Source organism: Tyto alba, unplaced genomic scaffold (assembly GCF_018691265.1).
Source record: "Tyto alba isolate M040663 unplaced genomic scaffold, T.alba_DEE_v4.0 Super-Scaffold_19, whole genome shotgun sequence".
NCBI lineage: Eukaryota > Metazoa > Chordata > Aves > Strigiformes > Tytonidae > Tyto > Tyto alba.
In genome coordinates, this window is record NW_024881281.1 from 7,069,810 (window position 1) to 7,095,550 (window position 25,741).

The 25,741-nt window shown below is 41.8% G+C and overlaps 2 protein-coding genes and 2 non-coding genes across 5 annotated transcripts; 1 reads left to right on the top strand and 3 right to left on the bottom strand.

The window, feature by feature from the left end:
* Positions 1–377: 377 nt before the first annotated feature.
* CCT6A (chaperonin containing TCP1 subunit 6A) lies at positions 378–8,010 on the bottom strand. Its single transcript, XM_033003300.2, has 14 exons — positions 7,791–8,010; positions 7,441–7,504; positions 5,776–5,910; positions 4,975–5,148; positions 4,711–4,814; positions 3,919–4,029; positions 3,207–3,366; positions 2,873–2,955; positions 2,367–2,463; positions 1,809–1,956; positions 1,363–1,496; positions 1,147–1,249; positions 924–996; positions 378–737 (listed from the first exon to the last, which is right to left on the bottom strand). Exons 1-14 carry the CDS (start codon positions 7,922–7,924, stop codon positions 665–667), a joined length of 1,593 nt encoding a protein of 530 aa, XP_032859191.2. The 5' UTR covers positions 7,925–8,010; the 3' UTR covers positions 378–664.
* Positions 4,154–4,287, bottom strand: LOC116964596. The gene has a single exon (XR_004408815.1). It is a non-coding gene; the product is annotated as a small nucleolar RNA SNORA15 (small nucleolar RNA).
* LOC116964599 lies at positions 5,281–5,412 on the bottom strand. The gene has a single exon (XR_004408816.1). It is a non-coding gene; the product is annotated as a small nucleolar RNA SNORA22 (small nucleolar RNA).
* A 121-nt stretch (positions 8,011–8,131) lies between the features above and the next one.
* PSPH (phosphoserine phosphatase) lies at positions 8,132–23,497 on the top strand. 2 transcript variants are annotated; one of them, XM_033003585.2, is made up of 8 exons: positions 8,132–8,253; positions 11,734–11,860; positions 12,175–12,285; positions 18,301–18,459; positions 19,149–19,283; positions 20,889–21,034; positions 21,822–21,970; positions 23,311–23,497. In XM_033003585.2, exons 4-8 carry the CDS (start codon positions 18,320–18,322, stop codon positions 23,419–23,421), a joined length of 681 nt encoding a protein of 226 aa, XP_032859476.1. In that variant the 5' UTR covers positions 8,132–8,253; positions 11,734–11,860; positions 12,175–12,285; positions 18,301–18,319; the 3' UTR covers positions 23,422–23,497. The 2 variants fall into 2 exon arrangements, with proteins under 2 accessions (XP_032859476.1, XP_009970377.1); XM_009972075.2 differs by lacking the exons at positions 8,132–8,253; positions 11,734–11,860 and having other exon boundaries at positions 12,061–12,285.
* The last annotated feature ends 2,244 nt before the right edge of the window (positions 23,498–25,741 follow it).

Genomic DNA, 25,741 nt, shown 5'->3' on the forward strand with positions numbered 1-25,741 from the left:
TTTTAAAAAAATCCTTTTATATAAAGGACAACACTATGCACCAGGTCTTTTCCCACACTTCACTCCGCAGTGAGTTAACTCAGCTTTATTTGTAAGCAACTACAAAACTATGAAGCACTTGTCTTAGTACAGCTTTACAGTGAACAAATTCCAGGTCTGAACCCCTGCTCCTGCCGCAGCAGAGCCCGGAGCAATATTTTCACAGCCACTCCAAGAGCAGGAAGGCAGGGCCCTGGGAATGGGGAGTGAAGCCCAGCTGGCAGAGCTAGGAGCCACAACCTGCACAGCTCTAGCCCACCCCTGCTTGCTCAGGCTGTGAGCAGCATCTGCAGAGCTCCTGGCCCAAGGAAGGTAAAGTTTTAAATAACCAACACATATAAAGCACAGAACATAACAGTTTATTGGGTAAAAAGGAAAGCAACTTCAGTTGTACACTTCAGTGAAATTAAAAATAAATAACTGATTTTGAGAGCCGAATATTTGAACAAGCTGCTAATATTTTGCATGGCCATGTTTACTGAAGAGGGGCTGCAGTTACAGCAGAGTAACTTCCGTTGCTGAGAAAATCCACCCCGGCTAAGAAAAGAGCGCCTTCAGGGGGATTTCTTAGACATTCCCTGGGGCACCACTGGAGCTGACCCACGTCGGCAACAGCAGATCCAGTTCAGCCTTTAAGAGAGGACATTCCAGCTCGCATAATTTCATCCACCAAGAGAATGTTGCTAGCGATCACCGTGCTAAAAATATTAAATAAATAATGTTAGAATAACGGTCTTGACATAGTTCAAAGACGACTCAGCATCATTTCTGCCTTTCAGGACAGCTTCCTCTATGTGGGATCCCTCGATTCCACATTACTCTATCACCAATTTCAATGATCAAACAGTCCTTGCTATTTAAAGTGAAAATGCTGTAACATTTACCATGAATGAAGCAGTTGCTTTTTGACATTATAATTATCCCAGATTCCAGCTGCTGCAGCTACCATTGGCTCACCTACAAAAGAAGTAAAAGTTTTTAAATAACATCTGCCAAGGGATTTTGCACAGCTTTTTATGAAAAAAAAGGTAAAGCTTTCTGCATTCAGAGCTGAGCCACGACAGTTTCTTACTAGAGCATCATCCCATTATTTTAGACAGTTCTTACCAGTGTTCAGATCAACTCCAATGAGTTGCCCCGATTCTGCGTGCTCTGCCTGAACCTTCACCAGTGCTTCCTGGGGATCATACCCAGAGTTCTGAGCAAGAACCTTGAAGAGAACAGAGACATTATTTCATGCTGTTAACTGAAAGGCACCTCCAGCAGAAAAAGCAAGGGGTCTTAGTGTGCTTTAAAGCCACTTTATTCAGCAGCTCCTTATACCTTAGGAATGATGAGCAGAGCATCAGCAAAAGCCTGAACTCCAAGCTGGGCTCTTCCTTTTACATTAGGCTTATGTTTAACAAGAGCATTAGCTACCGCCACTTCTAGGGCACCTGCTCCTGGAACCACACACCCTGCAAGGCAAAACTCGATATTGAGACTTCACAGTAAGTTCCAATTTACACTGTTCATTTTAGTGTAGTTTGATCTCTTCCCTCATCCTTAAAAAGACAGCTCGTATCTGATCAGTTAAGTACTTACACAATTATCAACGACTTGTAAAATACAAGGTGAAATAACAGTAACTAAAAGCACTTCACATTGAAATACCCTTAGCTTGGTGTCTGACTGCACTGGATACCAAGGAAGCCAATGCAAAATTCACTAATTTTGAGAGGAGTTTCACCAGAAGATCCTTAACATCACTAAATAGAGCAGAGACTTACCATCCTCAATAGCGTTTTTAACAGCACGCAGACCATCTCTTACTGCATCCTTGATTTGTGTGAGCGTATGCTTATTGGGTCCCCTGATCAACAGGGTAACAGAGCGGGGGTTGTCACATTTCTCAATGAAGGTGTATTTCTCTTCACCCTGTAAACAGGGTTATGTATTCATGTCATACATTTGCTTAATCAACATACACATGTAATAAAAAAACCCCCAAAACTGAACAGACACTTTCAGATCCGTTCTGCACTAAGAGAACTTCAAGAAGTGATGAGAAGCAGAACCTCCTTTCTGTTTTTCTGTTTTACGGGTATTAAAAGCACAATATGGAAATAACAGGAAAATACAATATGACAAGAGCAAATATCCAGGTAGATGTTCACATACAAGTGGACACTGAGATGTGAAATGCCACCAGCCTTTATTCATGCTCCAGTATAGCTCGTAAAACTCTTAAGAGAAATCCATGCACAGACATATCAAGGCAAAAGAAAATCTGGCATCAAGTGAGGCACATTTATTCTGCCTTCACCTGGACGCTTCGTCGTACTCACCAGTGTGTACTCGTAGACAAGCCCTGCATGTCCCAGACAGTCAGGAGTGAGATCCTCCACAGAGTTCATGGCAGTACCACCACATGCAAGGGTCAGTCTGAGAGAGAATACGTACAGTTTAGCACCTGCTTTCTGTTAAGTAAAATCTGAAGTCACTAACATAACAATAGTGTTTAAGCATGCAGAACACCATACTTCCAAGCTTGGAACAGTTTGCTTCTGTTCATGAAAGAGCTCTTTGCAAAAACAAGCTGGCAGAATTAAGACTCCTCTACAGGTGTCTACATTTGAAGCACATGGATAGCTCAAATTCCTGCACCACCCAGTGTGCTGAACTGACACTTCTATGGCTTGTACAAACTACCCTAAGTTACACCAGTAAGAGAGGGAGAGATTGAAGTGGACTTTTTAGCACAAGTCCTTAAAGCTGGATTCAAGCCAGACTTGACTCAGTTTGAGCTTGGAGGAACAAGTTATTTTACCCACTCCTCTCCCCAGGAACTGACCTTTCCATGTTCCTCCTCTTAGCTCTCCGCAAAGCAACTATTCCTTCTTTTGCAAGTGCATCCAACGAAAATGGGTCAATTCCCTGGAAACAAAGTGAACATCAGACTAAAGAAAAAGGTAAAAACACCCTCTCTTGTCTGATATTAATAAGTTCTTCCTCAAGGCTCAGAGATCTCAAGTAAGAACTGTATGCATATATTCAAAAGTACATCAGCCTAAATTTACCTATTTCTGTCTGAAGAACTGTACAAAGTGAGTCAAACACCACAGAGCTTGCCAAGAAAGCCAGCATTTCAAATCACTTTTTCTAGTTAGTTATACCCTTCATCTCACCTTCTGGTTGATCACAATAAATCCTTTATCTGAATCGCCACAGACTCTTCTTTTCAAGTCTACGATTTTGTTCACTCTGTCTTCGATGAACTTTCTTTCTGCTTTCACTAGTTTCTCTCTCTCTTCAGCACTTTTATAGAAGAATCCAGAGCTCACCTCTCTGTAGAAGAAAAACAAAACAAAACAGTGAGACAACTATCCTCTGTGCTGTAAAAATAAACTTAAGCTTAAAGAATCAATCTTCTCAGCTACATTCTAATAAAAACAAACAAAAAAAACAAAAAAAAACCCAAACAACAAATCAAACAAGAACAACCCCCACAACCAGCATGCAACATGTAGCTGTTCCTGATTTCTAGTTCAGAGCTTTTCCACTTGCAACTGAGCAAACTCTGAAGTGTATTTAGATGTTCGCTCGACAACACAAAGTTATGCTCAAGAAAGGAAGTACTTCCAGCTTTTCTTCAACAAAACACAAAGTAAAAATCACTATGAGGCTCTGCCTCTCATAGACATTCTCTCACCCACCAGCTTCCCTTTTCCAAAAAAGGGCTGCAGAAGGAGCATCATCTCTTCTATTCCACCTTCTATGCTAACCACCTCGTTCTGGAAGAGCCTGTACAGTCCTTCTGATTCTTACTTAAGCACACCTTAAATAAGTCTTTTAAGACAGGAACATTTTCTGCTCCTCACCTTGTTGCTGTGTACTTACGTTTTCTCATATTCTAGAGATACATTGCAAGTAAGAACATAAGCATCTTCCACTCTTTTCTTCATGTCAGGATGACGAGCACCATGATCCAAAACCAGCCCCCTAATCAGTCTGAAAGATTAAAAAGCATTTTGCGTGTCAAAGATACACATTTCATGGAAATGCAAACTATTCAGAGAATTTATAGTGCAACTGGTCCAACATGAATTGCCTGTGTTGGGAGTAAACAATGATTATGTATCCCACTTCCAAGGGCACGCCCATCCTCATATAAAGAGCATCCCAATCAGTGTGAAAAGGGAATTTATTCTGGCATAGTGTCTGACTGCATTAGCTACTGAGGAAAGCTAGTGCAGAATTCATCCATGCCACTGAGATAAATACAAAACCTACAGAATATCCAACTAGATGAACACAATCGAGTTTCCATTTATCGAATGTTATTTTGTACTTGTAATGAACAGATACAAGCCTAAAACATAACTGAGTCACAGACACTATTACAAAAACAATTTATTCAATGTTGCTATATAAAAGCCTAAGCTAGTATTACTCTGCTACTCAAAAAAATCTCTCGCCAGGGAATCAAATTCAGTGACTGGGAAATTGCTGCTACCTAGGTAATTTATGACTGAAATCTGTATTTCTGCCTTTCTTTCACCACTTCCCCCAAAACTTTTCCATTGTTAGCTTTAGGACACCCATGTTCTTCTAAAAAGAAAACAAAAACCCACAGACTAGCCAAACCTCAGGGCACCATTAAACTGAAGCTCGAGGATACTCATTACTTACGTTGTGTCAGTTTCTGATTTGTGCTTCATCTCCATAATCTCCACCATGTGGAGGTCAATAGGCTCATCGGGTTTTCTGACTGTCAAAACAGAATCCACTACAGCCTGGAATAGAGGGGAGGGAAAAAAAGCCCAAAAGGACCATTAGGCTTCCAAAGCACTAGCTCACATCTTTCCATTCACCCTTCACTCAAGTAATAATCACAGCACTTTAAAACCTGGACCTCTTCACACAAAAAGAAGCAGAAGAGACACATAAGCTTACCTCTGTTAGGATGTCAGCAAGCTCGGTATGAACTTTAGTACGGAGGGATGTTCTGGCAACATCTATAAGGGTCTCCCTGTCCATTTCCTTGGTTACTTTGACCTGCTCCAAAACTTCAAGTGCCTTCTCCTTTGCAATCTCAAATCCTTCTGCTACTATTCTAGGGTGCAAACCCTAGTGCAAGGGAAGAAAGAGAAATCATTAGACAATAGAAAACAAAACAGTACTTTTTCCCAAATAGAATCTGTGGTTTCAACATTCCATGTAAAGTCAAAACATAGGGAATACGCATCCTACAAGGTAAGAAAATGTACTGTCCTTCTGAATACATGTAAAAGGAATGCAAATCCTTCCAATGCAGAGGAAAAGTACAGATTATTCTAGCACAGAATTGAAACCAAGGGAACTACAAAGAGCACTTGGGTGTTCACTGTGCAATGTAAAATATTCTGCAACTTATAGTATCCAAAATACCTACTATCAGGTAGGATCTCCTTGTTAACATACAAGTAAAAGAAGTGGTTTAACTCACACAGAGAGAAGTAACAGGAGGTATTAGATAAAACCTTATTAAAAGCTATAGTATCCACAGTAAGTAGTTTTGATTGTGAACAAGTCTTTAAGTGCTCCTCTCCAGCTCTTCCCTATTTTACAAGTTCTGTGATGCAGTCATTTGAAGCAGAAACAGATATAAATTTTCATGTTTGACTTAAGAGTATTAAGCATTAAACAATACAAGTTGAATGGTCTCAGATGAAGCTTTTAATTTGCTCACCTACAAAAGAAATACTGCATACATACCTCGGAAATATAGAGATCTGCCTGCTTTAAGAGCTCTCCAATGATCAAGACATTTGAAGTGGTACCATCTCCAGTGATGTCATCTTGCGCCGTTGCTACTTTTGCTATCAAGGAGGCTGTGGGGTGTTGTATTTGCTAAACAAAAAGAAGCAGCCGAGCAGTAAGTCTTACTGCACTGGTACAGGAAGAAAGCAATCTGAAATCAGCTAAACAAAATTAAATATTTTTTGGACTAGTTGACGTTTCCATGATTCATGTCAACTCAGTAGGTTTCAATAAATAATGCCAATTAACAACAACAATTACTTTGATAATAAATTGAGTGAATTAATCCATATAATACTAGTTCCCCCCTCAGATTATACATCTATACACAAAAATGTTTAGTGCTAAGAGCCAAACTAATCCTAAACTCATTATAAGCTTGACAGAGTCCTTTTCTCCTTTAGGCAAAGGATGCACCATCACAACTAGACTGTTGCTGGCACTAGAACCAGCGTATTTAGACCTAATTTAGGAATCTGCATGATCAGTGTTGCACATACCCTAACTGGCTTGCTATTACTTTGGCAGTTTATTTTATTCATTCTTATGAAACTAAAGAACACTCAATTACTTTGTTTCTTGCCAGTTCCTCTGCTAAGTAGTACAACTGGTGTTCCAGCCTTAAGCATCACGCTTGTCTGGCCAAACTTCACAGACACCACACATGACCTTAGGCTACTTACAGAAGTTTTAATATAAAAAACACACATATTGCTTAGCATCTCCAGTAGCTGCCTGAAGAGTATGTTAACATAGGTTATGAACACAGGCCTTGGAACCTACAGAACACTATCCACATTTGAAAAAGCTGGTGCTTAGTAACTGTACTAGAGTGAGATAAAATCCAGTGGGACCATTTATATGGTTGTTTAGCTTTTTATCGTTATTTTCTTTAAAGTACTACCTCTACTGTGAAAGAACCGATTTAACGATTTTTTTTTCCTATCTGCCAGATCACTGTGCATATTAATCTCAATACTTGATGCTGAATTACAACAGACAGCTAGTGGAGTATAATACTCCACACGCACCAACATCCCGTGTTCAGCCCCACCAGCCCGGGGACACAGGGCCCACAGTAGGCCCTGCCATGCCACCAGTCACCATCACGGGAGAGCCCATGGGGCGAGCGGTGGGACGGCACCAACCCTCCTGTAATCTTCACCCCTGCAGTGGGGAAACTGATGCATCCCCAGATTCGACCTAGAAGTGCTATGAGCTGCATCCATCACCCAGATTTAAACGCTTTGCAAGCCGTGCACCAGTGGTGAACGCAGGTGTCTTAGTGCTCAAGCACAATAGAAGCATGCTTGCCGAAGGCGACAAAAGCGCCAACATCATTATTTCAACTGTTCATGCTTCCTTTTAAATTGCCAAATTGGCATACAAACTTCATCCAACATCAACCGAGTTGCACTTACTTCTTTACCTTCCTTCCAAGGCACATTTTGGCCTCGATGCACAGGGGTAAACACCACAGAAATGCGGGCTGGGGGCAGCTGGGGACGCGGTGCCCGCTCAGCCACAGGCGCTCAAAAGCAATACCAGCAGGTTCCTGCCCCACCTCCCAGGTCCCCCCACGGCTCCCCAAAGTTCCCACCCCCGCCGGGCCAAGCTCACCATTTCCTGCAGCAGCACGTTGCCATCTTTGGTCAGCTTGATGTCTCCCGCTCCCGACACCAGCCTGCGGGCGACACAAGGCGGGTGAGCGGCCCAACCCCCGGCCCCGCCACACGTGCCCGGCCCCAGGCCCGCACCGCTCCCTCTCCATTCATTCAGCCCCACCCGATCCGGGCGGCTCCCGCCTTTGTTCCCCGCCGCATGGCGGAGGCAGGAAAACCGTCCCGGTCCCACAGGAGCCTCGCCCCCCCCCCCCCCCCCCCCCCATCTTGCTCCTCACGCTTCCCCTATGGCCGCCCGCCCCAATCCCAACCCCGACCCCGACGAGAGGTGCGGGGGGGTTCCCTCACATTTTCATGGTGCCCTTGGGGCCCAGGTTGGTCCTCAGCACGTCCTGGAGCCCGCGGGCCGCGCTGATGTTCACCGCCAGCGCCGCCTGAGCGCGGGCCACCTCGGCCTTGGGGTTGAGCGCCTTCACCGCCATGGCCGCCGCTCCGCTCCGCTCCGCGTTGGGCCGGCCGGGGCGGGGCGAGCCTCAGGCCCCGCCTCCCCGTCCGCCCCTTCTAGAACACTCCGGGGTGCGCGCGCGCCCATTGGCCCGCGGCCGCGCTGGCCGCGTTTCCATTGGATACGGCGCCTGTCGCTCCCGCTGGCCCGCTCCCGCCCGCCGCCGCGGCGGTGAAGCGGGAGCGCGGCCGCCTGAGGGGGGGCGGCCGGGGGGACTGGAGCGCCGTGTGGGGACAGGGACTTGGAACGGGCAGGGTCACTCGGTCGTTAATCCCAGCTACTCATGTGACGGACACCCCGCGGCAGGTTCGCCGAACCGTGAGAATAAATAATTAAACTCCGGGATTTAACATTAGATCGATGGAATTAATAGTTAAGCGGACCGGATTAATAATCAAAATGGTTCCTGGTAAAAATTGAGAGTTGAGGTTAATCAAAACTTCTCTTCATACAGGCGATGCTGCGTGTGCTGCTGGGGCCTGCCCGGGCACCGCAGCACAGCCCCGCACGCCCAGGCCATTCCTGGGCCTGAGCCCTTCACAAGGCTTTCTAAGCACAGGGGATGATCTCTGCTGGGGCTGTGCAGAGGTTTCCCGTGGAGCCTGTGGAAGAAAAACACTGTTGAAGTCAAGGCAGCCTTGATGGGTGCTGAAAGTGTTTGGCTTATGTGGCCTGTAAGAGCCCAGACCTTGAGGCTGTGAAACATTTGCATCTCGCTGGCTGCGGGCTCTGAAATGGAGGATGAGTGACAATTTCCCTTAAGAGGAGCTTGAGAAGAGAGCTGCTGCCATGGTTCCCGACACCACAGGCACAGATCGCATCAAGTTTGGCTCCCACATTGCCCCATCTGGGCTTGTAGCCCCAAACATCCATCTGCTACATCTAAGCAATTGTCAATATCAGGCGTGACACAACCCTCCTGTATAGTCACGTATTATGTAAGGAAGGTGCCCACCCCCAGAATAATCATGGCCCATGGCTGCAGGGGCATGCCTGGGAGATCCAGGACAAGCGGTTTTTGGTGTTCCTGCAGCCCATCTGCTCTGGGGGGTGCTAACCCCCAGCAACCAGGGACAATTGGCCCCAACGCCAGGATTTACCCAGTATTTGGTACAGAGAAGAAAAACAGCCTCCCCAGTGCTCATCCATCAGGCATGAGGATGGCACAGGGTAAACCTCCCTCACTCCGTCCCACTCTTTGCAGCAGGGAGCCCTGTTTGCAGCCCTGGATGCTGGGCTTCAGCAGCCCACTGTAGCGACACTGAGCAGCAACGCAATGGGTTGTTCATGGTATCACACCACTTAGTAAAGTCTAAGCTTGCTGTTGGGTACAATTTTGTTGCACACGCATTTTGGGGGAGCTTGACTGAAACAGTGAGTGGGTGTCAAGTGTCAGGGCAGACTCGCCAGCCTCACTGGTTTTGCCGATAGGCTGTGGCACTGGCTGGGAATCTGCTCTGCTGCTTTGGGTGAGGATCTCAGGTTTCTGGGCAAAATGCCATGCTGCACAGGAGGACTCCCATGCATGGCCTGGCAGTCTGACTTGGCAGGTCGGAAGGGGACAGCTGCTGCTAATATGCTTGGGGTTCTGTTTTTTAAATGTTTTAGATGGAGTTGGTGTTTGAACATGATACAACAGAAGTTTGGAGCCCTTTTGTTTAGCTGAGCAGTGCATATGTCTTGTGAAACATTTTAATGCTGACTCTTTAGTATAGTGACTGAGCTTTCAGTTCTGTCACTGTAGTCATTAGAAATAAACATTAAACATTGCAAAATGCAGGAAATTACACTTTGCATTTTATAATTGGCTCGAGAACTCTCCTGTTAATGTTTAGTCTTTACTTTTGTTTGGATGCTACCAGCCTGCTGAAACTGTAACAAAACAAAACACACCAACCCAGCCCTGAGAGGCTTCAGTGCTGATATCTAAGGTATCTAGATGCAGTGCCCTGTTAAAACACCTGTATCCCCAGGTCTGCCCTAGATTCTGTAGCCAACAGGTCACACACAAATATTTTTCTATTCTTGCTTCTTTGGTTTGTCTTTTTTTTTTTGCCATAATCCTCTCTCGGGACTGTTCTCAGCAGAGGGCAGCCTTGTCAAACCCATACACATACCAGCAGGCACGCTGTATTTTATGTTTTCCTTGATGCTGTTCTGTGACCTGTATGGGTGATGTTCCATGGAGAGGCAGAAATTACCCATCCTAAACACCTGTGACGCGTGGGGCTGGCTGCTGACAGTGATATGGCTATTTCCCAAGCAGGTTGAGGTTTGCGAGGGGAATTATTACTGTAAAAAAAAAAAAAAAAAAAAAAAAAGCAGTTGTTCTGGGAAAATTTAGTTTTAATTTTACATGGACTTTTTGGGGGGAGGAAAAAAAAGAAAACCATTTTCAAAGATATTCTAGTCCTTCATGTAGGTGATCTCTGCTTTTTGTACAAATGGAGAGGTTTTGTAGTCACATACAAGAATTTGGTGCTGTGCTTGTATCAATAGTTACACATCCATGTGAGCTGTGCTTTTCACTCCTGAACATCCTCTTAAAGCTTCCAGGCAGATCTCTTTGTGTTTCTTTGCTGGATCACATATCAGAGGATAGTTATTTTATGGTATATTAATATTTCTCATTAGCATTTTCACATTAAATCCCCATTTTGCAGCATTTTTCAGACATCAGGACAAGCTTTTCTTCATTTTTCAATCTTAGCCGTAGTTGTTGAACTGTTCTGCATATTTGTTTTTAATGCATAGTAAAAATACAGGGCGGATGCTTACTAGACATAAATTGTCCTTTCGAATCAATGGATTTACAATATATTACACCAGAGTAAAGTCAAAATATTTAACTGAATTAAAACCAATGTGTCCATTAAACTAAGCCAAATAAAGGGAATATCCTTCATGAAATATTCAGCAGTAATTCTCTTAGTCAAATCATGCATTGCTTATCTTGGCAAAAACACCTCTGAGATTCTCAGTAAAAGTAGTTTTCTTTCATCTTTATCAAGATCTGTTTTCATTTAACCTTATTCACAGAAATGATTTCTAAATCTGTTTTAAAAACATACTGTCCTGCCACGATAAAACTAACAAACAGGACCAGACTGAACGGTGAACCATGTCACCAGTTTTGCAGCAAAGGGGCTTGGTACCAGCTTTTCCTGATACAAGAAGTTACTAATAGACTCTCATGTTGACAAATAGTCATGTACTGAGAACTTCTAAAAAAACATAAAGGAAGAGATGGGAGGAGAGGCACACAAGGCTATTGATTTTAATCAATGCATGTAATTTTGAGGGGTATTATTGCCGGAATGGCAAAAGAAATCATGCTCAGAACATGACTGGTGCATCCAGTGGTGCAGAACAGTCTTTCAAGCTGGACAGCAGTCATAAGACTCCTATTACAAGTGAATGAAAGAAGCTAAATCAGCTAAATCAGGTTTTCTTGACCTTGAACCAACCAACCATCTTCATAGTTCTGGATTAGCAATCTCCCATTTCCTAACCAATGTCCATAGTAATGTCTGAGGGAAGCTCTTCTGTGGGATGCCAAAACATGAGCACAGACAGGTTTTGAAATTTTTCTGTTGCTTTTGACATTGCACTTGGGGAAACAAAACAGAGGCTTCTCGTAAGCAAAAGTTTTAATTTTGCCTTCAAAGCTTTTTATGAAATTTTGATTTGATTTTTTGTGCGTGTAACACTGCACACTGAGTAGCAGCTGAAGCCAAAATGTAATATTGCAGTTTTAACTCACAAACCATTTAATCTCATCCACAGTGAAGGAAGAGTGTCCCTGCCTTGCCTCTGATTTCATGCCAAGAGAAAGTCCTGTCTGCTGCTTGTCAGAGCCCCTCCTCTGCTCTTGTCCCTCACCCTCCCGTGCTGGGGCTCTGCGTGGAGCGAGGTAAGTTTGCCAAGATCCGTCTTGTTCTCCATGCCTGTGGCACAGGCGGGCTGACAGGCGAACAAGCTCCCCATCATCTTGTGCGGGGTCTGCTCCCTGCCAAGACGTGCCTACCCAAGATGGGAGCGCCCCAAGCTGGGCCCGGGCGGCTCCTCCCCCGACGTAGGCAAGGTTACACCTCTCTTCCCCTACGCCTGTCAGCGAACAGCTGGACTTCTCTGGTTACATGTGTGCAACCATTTAAAAAAAACATTCAGGCTGGCTTACTCAGCAGATTATAAAAGAGTGATTTACAAAATGCGGCTTTCTTCCAGATCAGCCCGTGCCGTTGTATTTATGTGACTGAAGGTCTCAGCTGATCACTTCTTTTCTTGTGCAGCCAAGAGGTTTGCAGCAGCAGCAACAGCCACGGCCAGTACAATACTGTAAGTCACTGGGAATGTTTTTTTCTCTCAGTTTGGAAGGGGTAGGCAATTGGCATATCAGATCCATAACACCATGTTTTTCTAGCACAGAAAAGAAAAAGTATCTTCTGCTGGGTCTGTGACTGTGCAGCCCTGCAAGATGCAGCAGCAGTGTGGTGCCTGTTTTATAAAAGCAGCATGAATGAATGATGCAATCATGCAGGGGGGAAGCATCATCATTTTGTCAGGACAGGCAAGAGGGGATTGGAGAGTTGGGAGGTGTGTGTCAACATCTATCAGGTTCCTTCTACCCCTTTTCAACTACTTTTTAAAAGGGGCTTAAATAAATTCACTGTTAGGCACTGCTGTTCAGATATTAGTGTATAGCTCCAAACAATTTATCTCTTGACTTGCATACAGGTTTGTATTATTACCTTTAAAAATTGAGCAGAAAACTAGAAAGTGTAAAGCAAGATTAGTGTTAACGACTAACGATTAAGGTTAACGACTGAATCTTCTTATTCTCACACTGAAAACAATAGAAACTCACAATTATGGGTGGGTGGATTGAATTTTTCAAGGGTAGTACTTGAGTGGATATAAACAACAGTCGCAATTTACTTAAATATAATCTGCTTAAATGTATCCCCTTTCATCTAAAGCTTTCAAAACATATTGCTAATACTGAGAATTAAACCTCAGCATAGAAAAGCTGTATCACTATATTATTCCCATTTTACAGACATAGGACTAGAAACAATGAGGATTAAGTGGTTTATTTAAACTGTTACCCTGGAAATACTCATGTGAACATTCCTACAAGCAGGACCACTCCTGTAGTAGGAACAGGTCCTGAGAAAAGTTTCAAGAACTATTTTCCCCAAATCCCTTACTCTAAGCAGCAGTTTCCCTTTAGTGCAACAGAAACAGTTTAATGTGGTTGCATTTCTGTTAATCTCACTCCGTGTTCAATGCAATGTTATTCTGCTGTGGGAATGTATCTTGGAGTGTATCTTGGTGAAGTGCTCACTCCCACCTTGCTAAATGGGAAAGTGAATCAGAATCAAACACCAGAAACTCTTTGCAAGATAGGATATTCCTGAGTGATCTGTTTAAAAAGATATTTTAGGTAATATTTCATTAAGATTCACTTAATCTTAATTTTTTTCACAGCAATAAATGTGAACATAATGCATAGTAGCAGCACGGCAGCACTTCTGAAAGCTGAAATACGATAACAAGTGAAGTCTAGTCACAATGAGGATTTTGACATCTCGTCAAGATCTCATCAAAATATACCAGCCCCAGAACACCTGGAGTTCTGAGTACCGTTTACTTGTTCCTCTTGCATGATATGTAGCAGATAGTGCAGATGTTTTAGTTTCTCACAGTGCAGCAAGTGCCCTTCTTTGAAGGGTCAGCAAACAGTAAAGATTTCAGTTGTTTTCCTTTGACATGTGGTCTTACATAATTCCTGTGCTTGCTTCTGTGACTCCACCCTCTCTGTTAAGCAACAGAACTGTTTCTTGTGGAAATGCCAGGTTTTTTTCCAAATGTCCTAATGAAATACTTCATAGTCTGGAGGCAAGAAGATCTCATGGGAATTCCACTTTTCCCTTGTGATTTCCCTTTTCTCCATATTTATCTCAAATTTCACTCTACCTCTCTCTGTCACTCTTTTCTTATGTCTCCTCTAGTCACTTCATTGCCCATTGTTTCTTCTCTTCCCCATATTCTTTTTTTCAGCTTTTCCCACAATATTTTATTATCAGACCTGTTGAAATGTTTGCTGCTTGGATGCTTTTCCAGCATGCAAATAATAGGATAGGAATAGATTACCTATCTGAAATTCAACAGCAGAAAGATCAGAGATTTTCTACCCATTTTTCCTATGGAGACAGAACTCATTATTTGTGGGAATTTCTTTTTTCTTACCATCTCATTAAAACATTGACACATTTAAGCAATCAGATGCCCTGTATTTCAGAGTAATCTCTGCCAGCTGTAGAGGCCTGTACCACTCTGAAATAAAAAAATGCTGTTCCCTTACTACAGCTGTTAGAGATTTGTCGTAGAAGGTTTTACACAGCTTCAGTTCTTTGTGTCTATGTTTCCAAGTGACACCTACCTGTGGACAAGCTACTGTGTCTGTCCTTATTTCCTATGCACACTTACCTGAAGGTGAATTCTAGGCAGCTTTCTGGTGGATGACATGCCAGGATGGCCCAGTGACAATTTTGAAAACAAGGGAAGGAGCAGAACATCTCCTCCTTGTATTTTTCCCGACTCTGGTTTCCCATTACTCAATCACTAATAGCCTTGCCTTATGTTCTCATCTATGTTTAGGGCTGGGAAAAAAAATCCACAAGTTACTGAAATTAGCATGTTACCTTTTGGAAGGGCATTTGCTGGCTTCTGGAGCTGATGGTGACCCCTGGAGCTCTACCAACAAGGGCAGAAGAACCTTATTTCACTCCAAGTGAACAACCCTCAACTCCTAAAATTTGCTTTTCCCACCAGCAAGACTCCCTGCAATAGCTGACGCTTCCTTCATAGGTTCTCCTCTTTGCTCCTGTATGAGCTTCCCTACTTTACAGTTCATCTCAAGTTCTCCAACATGTGTGATGATACATTATCCAAAACCAGGTCTGTGTTTTCCAGGACTCGGTGCCCAGATAAAGCAGAAAGTAGAAAAATTTTAGCATGTCACAGGCCAAGGGAGATCAGGAACTACTGATGGTTTCTGCATTTCAAAACACAATTCTTCCCTTCCAACCTGTCAGTTCTAGGCACTATAAGCTACAGCTTGAAACTCTTTTGAAAGTTATTACACACAACAAAGAGAGGACAGGGTTAATTCCAACCATGGCTCCATGGCTGGTATCTGTAATTCTTCATCTAACTCGTCTGTTTGTCCTTCAAAGTGCAAAGTCCTCTACAGCAGTGGTCTCATCATTGTAAGGAGCATCCGGAAGGATAAGGAATATGGGAAATGGGGATACCAGAGAGAAGGAAAAGTTAATGTCTCTTCCTTCCCGCTCCCAATGTTTGTTTCTAGCAATAACATTTTTCTCAGAGAGATTGAGGACATGTATCCAGAAAAGTATTTCAGGTTCTCACCAAGAAATCACATCAGAGTGTGGTGTCCCCACAGACTGGCATTGCATCACAGTGTAGTAATGTTGCAGTGCAGCCTCAGGTTAGCATGAGGCAATGTGATGGCTTTGCATAATAAGAAATCAGTGCTAGAACACCGTGACGCAAATGTAACACCACAGTGATGCAACAAGTTTGTCCAGCCTTCAAAATTGGCACCAAACCCATGGCTGAATTTTTGGTGGACTTTATAATTTCCAGTAGGCTGGAAAAAATTAACACCCTGCCATTTAAAAAATGTTAGTGGATGTGGATTTTTTTTTAAATTCCACTGCACAAATTTATCTAGCCAATGGCTGTCAAGGCCTGCTCTAAAGTCAAAGCCCTCCTGCTCAGAAAAGCAAAATCTTCCACTGAAAATACAAACACAGTGCTGTGAAGCCAATGTCAAGTCAAGGCTAACGCAAAGTAAACTTGACATTCACGTGTCACCTGTCCACCCACTGCTGAGTCTTAGCTCAGAACCAGTCTCTGTCAGAGGGAAGTTTTTATGTTTGTGGCCATTTAAGAGAGAGAAGTTTCTCTAATGTGCCATGCTGGTGGCATCTGACTATTTCTTATATATACAGTGCAGTCCTTATAGAAAAGTATAAAAAACCCACATGCTGTCTGCAGTCAGTAATTCTTTAGTGAAGCTTCTAAGGCTAGACAAGAGTTTTACAACATGTCCATGCATGAAACAGCTCTGTTGTACCAAGAGTAGAGACCTGTCAAACTATGGTTCAGTCCTTGTTTCTGCCCTCCCCAGCAGTAGAGTTTGTAAAAGCTCTTTTCTAGAATATCTCCTCTTTATTGTGTACCCACTCACCTTTGCTTTCTGGCACACTGGGGAGCTTAAGCCCAGGCTCTGTCCTACCTGCCCACGCCTAAACCGAATGCACAGGGGGGAAGTATGGGCTTGGTGATATCTGCTCTCCCATTCTCACTCACACCTGCGAGGCAGATGAGCACTGAGGAAGCTACTGTGTCACCTTCTTGGCCTTGTGCAAAAGCCATGAACCCACATTGGTTACTGCAGTAGTGTGTTCACACCCAAAAAATGAACAGCTAGAACGACACTCTCAAACAGTACTGTTTCATGGCTGCCTTTGGATAGCTTTGCCTTTAATGTGACTTGCTCTCCCTGTTTCTTGCTATTTCATATGTACCTGTTTGTTAAACAGGGATTATCTATTATAAATATGGCTCTTGGCTGTTCACAACAGGTTTCACCACTTAGGTTTGGTGGCTTCATTTATACAGACTTTTACCTTTCAATGAAGGACTGGAGTATTCTCTTTTATTCTATACACATGAACAGGTAAAAGATGAGTGTGTGTTCTATACATTTTTTCAGTGATTATGGTAATTTTTCATAAAGCCTTTTCTATCCCAATATTTACCACATGGTTACTAGTCATGGGAATAAAACCAAAGGTTTCCTTTTCTGTTTTGACCATTAACTATTTAGCTGTGATCTCTCAGTGAGCACACAGAAGTCACCTCAGGAAACAGCACTGATGCTTACCATGTGTGATCCCTGATTGACTCCTGTCTGGCAGTGAGCTACTTCAGTACCGATCAGCTCCTGTACTTTCCCACAGAACAGTATATAGTGATCATCTTCTTCATCTTCACCGGATGTCTTTTGTATCTGGGGGTGAAAAGTTTGTTCAAAAAGGGCAAAAAATAAATGTTTTGTGGGCACCTGTGTGTATAAGACCTCTTACCATCAAAATTAACATGATATATAGGAGAAAAATAAATTAGCTTAGTAAAAGGAAAACAAAAGATGAAGGTATATAACACAATGAATGTATACGACATACTTTTTGATGCTATTTTTTTCCATATCCCAGAAAAAGAGAGAACCTGCTACCTAGATCAATTACGCAAGATGTGTTTTGAGGGACATCTAAGAGATTAGAAGAGAAAACCACACACATTCTTTTACAAAACTCTGGGAAGTGAGCTAGATAGAAAGCTGTTATTTCTGTCTAAATGTACAGATTGGTAAATAGCAAAGTCCACACTGAATTCCCTTATGAAGGGCTGAAGCACAAGATTAGTAGAGAATAAGGAAATACTCAATTAACATCTCGTGCTTCTGATCTGCAGAAGTGCTCAACATATGTAAGTGGACAGATATAAAAGGGAATAAAATAATCTTTTGTCAGGCATTGTTATGGAAAAAGTTGTGTCATGATGTAACATCTTAACAGATGAAGTTCCCAAAACCCAAGACTTTAATGGATTTTATAAAAGACTAATTCCCAGTGTTAATGGCCAAATCTTCTATACATTCACAGATTATGAGACTATTTAGTTTATATTAATCAGGACACAGAAAAGGATCTAAACCTTCATGGTTTAGGGACAACCACTCCCTAAACCTGATAAGTTTAAGATAGTTGTGTCTACTGTGATCAAGCAATCCTTTAAGGGCTGGGTGTCTTTCACTATCTGCTGGAGCAACTAATCTGACACACTAGACTGGGTCTAATGAGAAATCAAGATCCTTTTGAGCAGTGAGGGCAAGATAAGAGAGAGAACTGCAAGACCCACATAGCAGTTGGCAGCGTGATGGTTCAGCAAATGCCAAGTATTACAACCTTGAACCCCATGTGAACATCAATGGGCTGAGCCTGCAGAGAGCAAATCAGCAACTAACCAACGCTCCACAGCCCACCTGTAACGTAAATTGAACATCAGTAGGCAGCAACAGCAGAGAGCAAATCAGCACCCGAGCCAGACCCCCACCGCCGCTCACACGCTTTGATAAAAGCTGGCTATCAGGCTGTGCTCGTCCCTACTTGCAAGAACCAGATCAGCTGCACCAATGGCTCAAGACAGAGTGCAGTATTGTCACTCAGAGAAAGACTTTATCTTGTCCCCTCACAGTAAGAAGATTCCTAAAAGGATGGCATCCCTCTTGGAGATGAAAGAAATCTTCCGCAATGCTGATGCAGTATGCTTTGATGTGGACAGTACAGTCATCAGGGAAGAAGGCATTGATGAACTTGCAAAGTTCTGTGGAGTAGGCGATGCCGTTGCAGAAATGTATGTATATTTGCTGTATAGTTTGTAGGAATAGTAGTAAAAAATAAGCATGGCTAAGGTTAATCTGTGACAATGAATTTACGATAGGGATTAATTCAACTCTGTCATAGGAGATTATTACAGTTTAAAAAGGATTTTAGGAATAATAAGTGGAATTAATGCATAATGAAGTAACTTCTTTTGGAACTGTGAAGCCACTCAACAAACTATACTGACATAAATTCACTAGTGTAAATTTCTTTGATAGACTAAGATCAGCCCTCATCATTAAACTTGGCTAAGCACTAGCAAACCTTATTATGAGATGGAGGAGAGGGGACAACTCTCCTAACACCTCTCTTATGCTGGGGTTTCCATTGAAGCTTGTAGCCAAAGTTCTGTTAATTTCGGAGAACGGCACCTGAGCTGCACTTCAGGAACATGGGTCCCAGTGGCTCAGATGCACTCACAGAGGGAATGAAGCTTGTTTCCTTTGCCTCACTGGTTCTCACAAGAGCTCTGATCTGTGGAGATCTACCAGTGTATCCTACCAATCTTTTCAGTGTACCATTCTTCGCATTACCACATAGATATAACATAACCTAGAACCTATGGTCTCTTACCTTGTTCTTTGCTATCCTTCTTTAACTAACTATTTTTGAGAGAAACATTAAGTATCACTGTTTTGGTTTCTTTGGATCACAATTTAGGACCCGCAGAGCTATGGGTGGCACTGTGACATTCAAAGCAGCTTTAACAGCACGACTAGCCCTCATACGTCCATCCTATGAGCAAGTGCAGAAATTAATATCGGACAACCCACCTCAGCTAACACCAGGAATAAGGTAAGAAGAATTTCAGATGATCTAACAAAAAAAATATTCCAAAAGAACATGGCATAAATCAACAAAATTCTGTGACATTAGTGAGGTTGTAAGAGCATAGAGCTGGTTTTGATTGCCTTCCTACTCCATTTCCATGTTGTCTGTGTGCAAAGCTTGTATCAGGATCTTATGGCTTGAGTCCATGTCAAATGGCTAAGCATCCGTGTAAAAAGAAAACTGTCTTGGGTATTAACTGGTATTTTGGCTGGCAAGCTCAAATTCTGGCTCAAGGAATAAATGGACGTGGAAAATAATCTATTCAATCACATCTGGTTTTTGATGGGTATTGGAACCTGGAGATTTAATACCCAGTATGAACTACTGGCTTGGTCTGGAATTATATTACCTCTCTCTTACACTTCTGTGTGCAGTCACACTCCTGGACTCAGGTTAGGGGATCCATTGTTCAGAGCTACCTGTTCTGTACTGAAGTCCCTAAAAAAGTATTAAAATATCATTAAGGGGAAATACATATATATGTGTGTATTAATTAATCCTTGGGTTTGGAATAAACATTAACTATTTAAACTGAAAAGGTGGATTTTTTTTCCCTATTCAGATTGTTTCAAACAATCGAAAAGAACTTCTACTAAAAACTTAGTACTACAAAGTCTGGCTACAGTTCCAAGTCTAAAGTATTTTCAGCACATACAGTAGTTTGAGATATTGTGCTTGTATTTTCTCCTTGAAATGAAGCACATTCTCAGCTTTTGCTGTAGAAGGCATAGCTAGATGTAACTACAAAGAGAACATTGTTTCCTTGTTTAGAATCACATGACTTTCCTTTTAATTCCTTCCCTTTCTTCTTCCTTTTCTGTGTAGCCTGCTTTAAGCCTCCACTTTGCTTTTCAGTATTTAGCATTTCTGCTGTTACTGCTACCACTTCTACAGCTCAGCATTGCTGCATGCTGATCTTCCTGCTTCTAGAGCCAACTCCTGTAAAACTTTAGCTGCCTTCAAGCCCCGCTGACAATAACCGGGTCTTAAAACTTCTCTGATTCCTTTTCTGTAGCTGGTTCTCTCTTCTAAAGATGGCATCAATGTCCAGTGTCTGGGGAACCAACTCCAAGTTAGAAATTGTTTAGACTTTGCACACTTTTCAGCCCACTTTTGCATTTTGTCACGGTGGCTTTATCTCTCCCACATTCTCTACTTCTTCCTGCATTATAGATTCATTTTCTTGCTGTTGTTTTATTTCATGTAATAAAAAAATCTGAACTGGATCTGCTCTCATTTGTTCAAGGAACTAATGTGGACGGCATGAAAGTGTAAAGAAAACATTTCTAGGGACTGTTTGTTTATGAGCAACTAAATACCTGTTTGTCTCTAGACGTGATGGTTTTGTTCCGCTCTTTTCAAGCAAGCTATATGCACAAACTTGCAAGGGAAAAAAGAAAAAGCTTTGGGCAGCAGAGATAGATGGAGCTGGAAAGCAGCATACATCCTAACTAAGCTGGAATAACACAAAGTATGGGCAGCCTTATTTAGAAAAGATGTATTTTAACTTCCTTCTTATCCCTAGATGCTGCTAGGCACTCATGTTTGGTGACTGCTCTTTCTTCTCAGGGAGCTGGTGAGCAGGCTTCATCAGCGAGGAGTCCAGGTCTTTTTGGTCTCTGGGGGGTTTCAGAGCATCGTGGAGCATGTGGCCTCACAGCTGAACATTCCAACAGCAAATGTCTTCGCCAACAGGCTGAAGTTTTACTTTAATGGTGAGATACTCTTAAAGTCTCTTTTATCTGCTAATTAATGCCACTTTTTTGGTTCAAACCATCACATATTGGGCTAAAGATACTGTCCAGCGCACACAACCTTGTTACCAATACAACTAGCTCCAAGTAGGAAAATTGCATGACATTACAAAAACATGAGTTCAGATCATTTTCCAGACTTACCAAATAGAGCTGTAGTTACTTTTTAATTGCAAGCTGTGCCAAAGGTAAAACATGTTACAATTGCTGACAGCAGAGTTTCATTTTCTCTTGCTCCTTCAAGTTAAAAGAGTTTATTACACTTAGCTGCTTTCAGAGACAAACTTCACTTTCAGTGACTTTGAGGTATGTATGGAGACTGATGTACTTTAGTAGAACTGCTCTGGGCCTTAAGCTAGTGTAACCAAGCAGAACTGTAGTTAATGAGGTTGTTTCTTACTCAGTGCTTCGTACACAGTCTGTACATCATACTGGATGCTGCTTTTGAAATGTTTACACCAGAATGACTGAACCAGAGTGACTAGGAATGGATTTGTAACACTACCTATACAGGGTTTCTACTTTTGTCTTAGCATTTCAACTCTGCAAGTATCCCCACTGAAGATTTGGGTAGAAGCCTAGTTTTTACGCTTACCTTCTAATTAATTTTCTGGAATGCTGTTACTGTGAGGCTCACAGGACTGCATGTAATTAGCTGTTTTCTGGAGTAAAGACCATAGGCATATATCTTTCTTCATTTACAAGAAAATATGCTGTGTGTCTAACTTGTCCTTCCACGGTGTTCTAGGAGAATACGCAGGATTTGATGAAACACAACCAACAGCTGAATCAGGGGGGAAAGGAAAGGTTATTACTCATCTGAAGGAACAGTTCCACTTTAAGAAAGTAGTTATGATTGGAGATGGAGCTACAGACATGGAAGCCTGTCCCCCTGCTGTAAGTATTAAAGAACTGGAATTCTAAATTCCTTTTGAGCAAATCCTTTTGGGGAAAAAAAAAAAAAAAAAAAAAAAAGGTGTGCTTTGAATTCTTTATAGGACGTCAGGGAAGATCTTTAGCACTTCCCACAGCCTAAAAGAGATCTGTGTACGTCGTTTTCCTCTCAAAAACCTGTGTCATGCAATGGTTGATATCTCTCAATTTAATCTCAGTAAGAGTGTCAGCCCCTAAGCCAGGATGCTGTCTGGATCTAGTAGGACTGTGTAACAGTCTAGTGATCTGTCTCAAATCAAGTCGATATTATCACATCTGCCCTTCCCCTGTATGTCCCCACAGTAAGTGCTCGCTTCTGTGCAGAGGTCTTACTCTACCAAGATCCTGGTTCTGAACACTGATTGATGGTGCTTAGCATGAAGGTCTGGCACAGATCTGGTGCATATTTTGCTGATAGTGGCCTAGAAAGAGGGTTCATCTCACTGTGCAGTGATAATACCTTTGAAGATATCAGCCCTGACCGGGTGAAATAATAAAAAGTTACTAGAAAGTCAACTTTTATAAATGGTCATTTCACAGAGGAGAGATCTTAATTCCATCTCCCCTTTAGTGATTTTTTCTACATAAAAGTACCTCAATACCCCTTCTTCATCAGTGCTGAGGGACAGATATCCCAGTGTGTGGAAATGCACAGGAACAAATGCCAAGAGCTACTGCTGATGTGAGTTCTGACAGCTGGTCCCTTACTGTTGAATATCTGCATGACCAAAGCATCTTAGTATTTGCTTAATGCTTTCTACCTAAAGGCAGAAAAGAAGCAGTGGAAATTTTAAACACTGCACTTTCACTGCAGATGGTTTTCTAAGATGTAGAAATGCTGATTGTTCCTGGTTAATGATTGAAGGTATGGTTAATGTTTACTTTTGGTATCTACCAAATGAGGTAAACAGAGTAAAGATAAACAGTATAGGGATACTTGTGAGATGCTGCATGCACGTTCAAATGTTAACTCATTCTTGAATAGGAAGGCCTTATGTTGTATCACATTTGCATCAGATTTTCAGTAAAATCTCAGACCTGAACAATCTTGAAGTTACAAAGCACTGAGACAACTTTGCTGTTGGAACAAAAATCTAATAACAAAAGTGGTGCAAAATGAAATGTTAATGAAGTTCTTATTAATAAATTTGAAAAATGAACATGCAAAGTAAAATAGGGGAAGAGGCATGGAGGAATACCATAATTTTAAAATGCAATCTTAAAAAAACCCGTAATTGCTGAGAAGCTCCATTCCTTACATGGGACTGCAAGAATATATGTGCCCATTCTTTCTGTTTTGCCAGGACTGCTTCATTGGATTTGGAGGAAATGTTATCAGAAAACAAGTAAAAGAAAAAGCTAAATGGTACATTACTCACTTTGACGAACTGCTAAAGGAACTGGAAGAACGATAAATTATACAGTAAAATAATATATTTAACAACTATAAATGCATTATACAATGCAATTAAACATATATTTGTTTGCAAAGTTGTGTTCTGGATTTTTTACTGATTCTGGGTGTTGGGTACCTTAATGTCTGGCCTGAAATGTGTGTTGCAAATGGCACCATTCTACTCAAGTATTTTTTAATGAAAATGATAAGATTTTTTAAACAGCTTTTCCAAGGTGGAAGAATTCAGTTGATTATTTACTCACAAGTGAAGACCAAAGGTAGGAAATTATCTGTAAGTTAAAAATACCTTAATGGATTGGTCCCTAGTCAATATTGCATATTTAATGTTTCAGAATCACTGAAGCTAATGCCTCTACTTTTTTTGGGTGGTAAAATAAGAAGGGGGCCACAAATGAGAAGTTAGTCTAACTACTACTACTAGCATAAAAGGTAAACAGTATGGTAAGTACCTTCCATCCCAAAGAATCTCAGAACTAGATTAAACAGTGAACAGATAGATAGAAGACATTACTAGGTATCTCTGAATTCATTAAAATACGGCCACAGGAGAACCTGAGATGTCATCTGTTACTCAAAATCACTGTTATTTAACCTGTAGTCTGAAAGACATGAGATGCATGCACATCTGAGATACCTGCAGTATTCATCAGTGTCCATCCAAGAAGCATATTTTTAAGGCGAGTGATATAGTGGTTCTCATACTTCATTAAAATAAACTCCAAAATGGTGATTATTTTAAAATGGTCACGTTGTTTACTTAACTGTTTTATTAACAATCCACCCCCATCAACCTATAACTAGATGGAAGCTAATTCATCAACCTTTTAAAAAAATGGTCTACTGATTAAGAAAATACTAAGAAACTTATCTAGTCTATTCCTCTGCCTCCAGTATGGATCAACCACCCTTAAACTATTTGTGCTCGAAATAAGTCTAACCTGTTCTAAGTAAGCGCTTTTCTCAGCTTCAGCTACTGAATCCTAGCTTCTTAAGGATTTGTCTTTTGTGGCTACAGTGTCTGATCCAAGGGGGTTCTTATACAGAACACACTTGACAAATACTGCCTTTTTGTCAGCAAGTTCCTGACAACTCTTCTGAGTATGTCTTTTCACCCAGCTTTGCTGATACATCATGGTATTTTTATTTCCCTGATTTAGACAAATCTCATCTCTGATAATGTGAAAAGCTTTACTGATGTTAAAATATGTCACATCTTCCACTTCCTTCCATCCACATGATATCAGCACAGGAGAAAGATGGGTAGATATGACATGGTTTGTCCTGGAAAAAAATCTGTGCAGGCTCTTATCTTCTGGGTGCTTACAGAGTCCCAGCATTTTCTGGAAACTGAAGATTAGTCAGTGTGCTAATGCTCTTTCATCCCACCACATATTTCCTAGATAGGAAGAAAAACAAGTGATGTGCCTACCTTCCAAAACCTCACACCGTCTCCACGAGATAATCACAGGTTTTCACAATTTGCACCAGATCTCCTTAATTTAATAAGATTAAATTCAAGTGTAGTGAGAGAACTCCTGTCCAATTGTTTAAGTATCACCAACAATTACAACAAATACTGGTTCTGCCCATTCTGTGACATCATCAGAAAGGATATAGGGGAAAGAGGTGTTAACAAAGCCCCAGAGAGTGACGAATGGCAGCTCTCACTGATGCTGTTTAATGTTTTTGGAAAAAAACCTGAGGCAATAATTGCTTGAAGATACAACAGCATTCAAATACTAGAGAGGTAGAAGGGTTAAAAGAAAACAAATCCAGAAACAAACTTCTGATGGCTTTTTAGAGAAAGGCAGACATATAAACAGGTATACTGAATACCTGTACACAGAGTTTAAAAAACTTCACAAAATCCAAGGCAGAGAGTAGTTGGCAGGCTGCTCACCAGAACTCTTCTGGGAGTATTAAAGATGATCTCTTTTAAATTCTTCCTGAGAAAAATCTCAGGCAGCTCCAAGGCCAGCTCATGTACAATCATGCTTTTGTTTAGTCAAGACTGCATGAGTAGAACAAGTATAAACTCTTTCTGCTCTCAGTGTGTTCCTCTGCAATTCTACAGTTATGAAGCAGAAGTTCTGTTTGCTGCAGTTTTCTACTGAATTAAAAGGCCACTAAAAAAACCAAATCTAACATCCAGCTAATCAGCTACAGCCACGAACAGTGTGACATACTTCACTTCAAGTGTATGTAATTTCACTAATGTCAGAGTCAGAAGACGGCGCAGGAGGCTCCGTGCCACAGAGATGTTAACATTCACAGCAGTATCTTCTGCCAGTCTGAGTGCTATGGAAACATGGCGCTGT

Coding starts and splice junctions, on each gene's coding strand:
- CCT6A (XM_033003300.2), bottom strand. CDS start 7,924: ATGGCGGTGAAGGCGCTCAACCCCAAGGCCGAGGTGGCCCGCGCTCAG. Junction 2,956..3,206: donor TTATTGTGATCAACCAGAAG/GTGAGATGAAGG, acceptor CTTTGTTTCCAG/GGAATTGACCCATTTTCGTT. Junction 997..1,146: donor TGGAGTTGATCTGAACACTG/GTAAGAACTGTC, acceptor CTTCTTTTGTAG/GTGAGCCAATGGTAGCTGCA.
- PSPH (XM_033003585.2), top strand. CDS start 18,320: ATGGCATCCCTCTTGGAGATGAAAGAAATCTTCCGCAATGCTGATGCA. Junction 21,035..21,821: donor GCTGAAGTTTTACTTTAATG/GTGAGATACTCT, acceptor ACGGTGTTCTAG/GAGAATACGCAGGATTTGAT. Junction 21,971..23,310: donor TGGAAGCCTGTCCCCCTGCT/GTAAGTATTAAA, acceptor CTGTTTTGCCAG/GACTGCTTCATTGGATTTGG.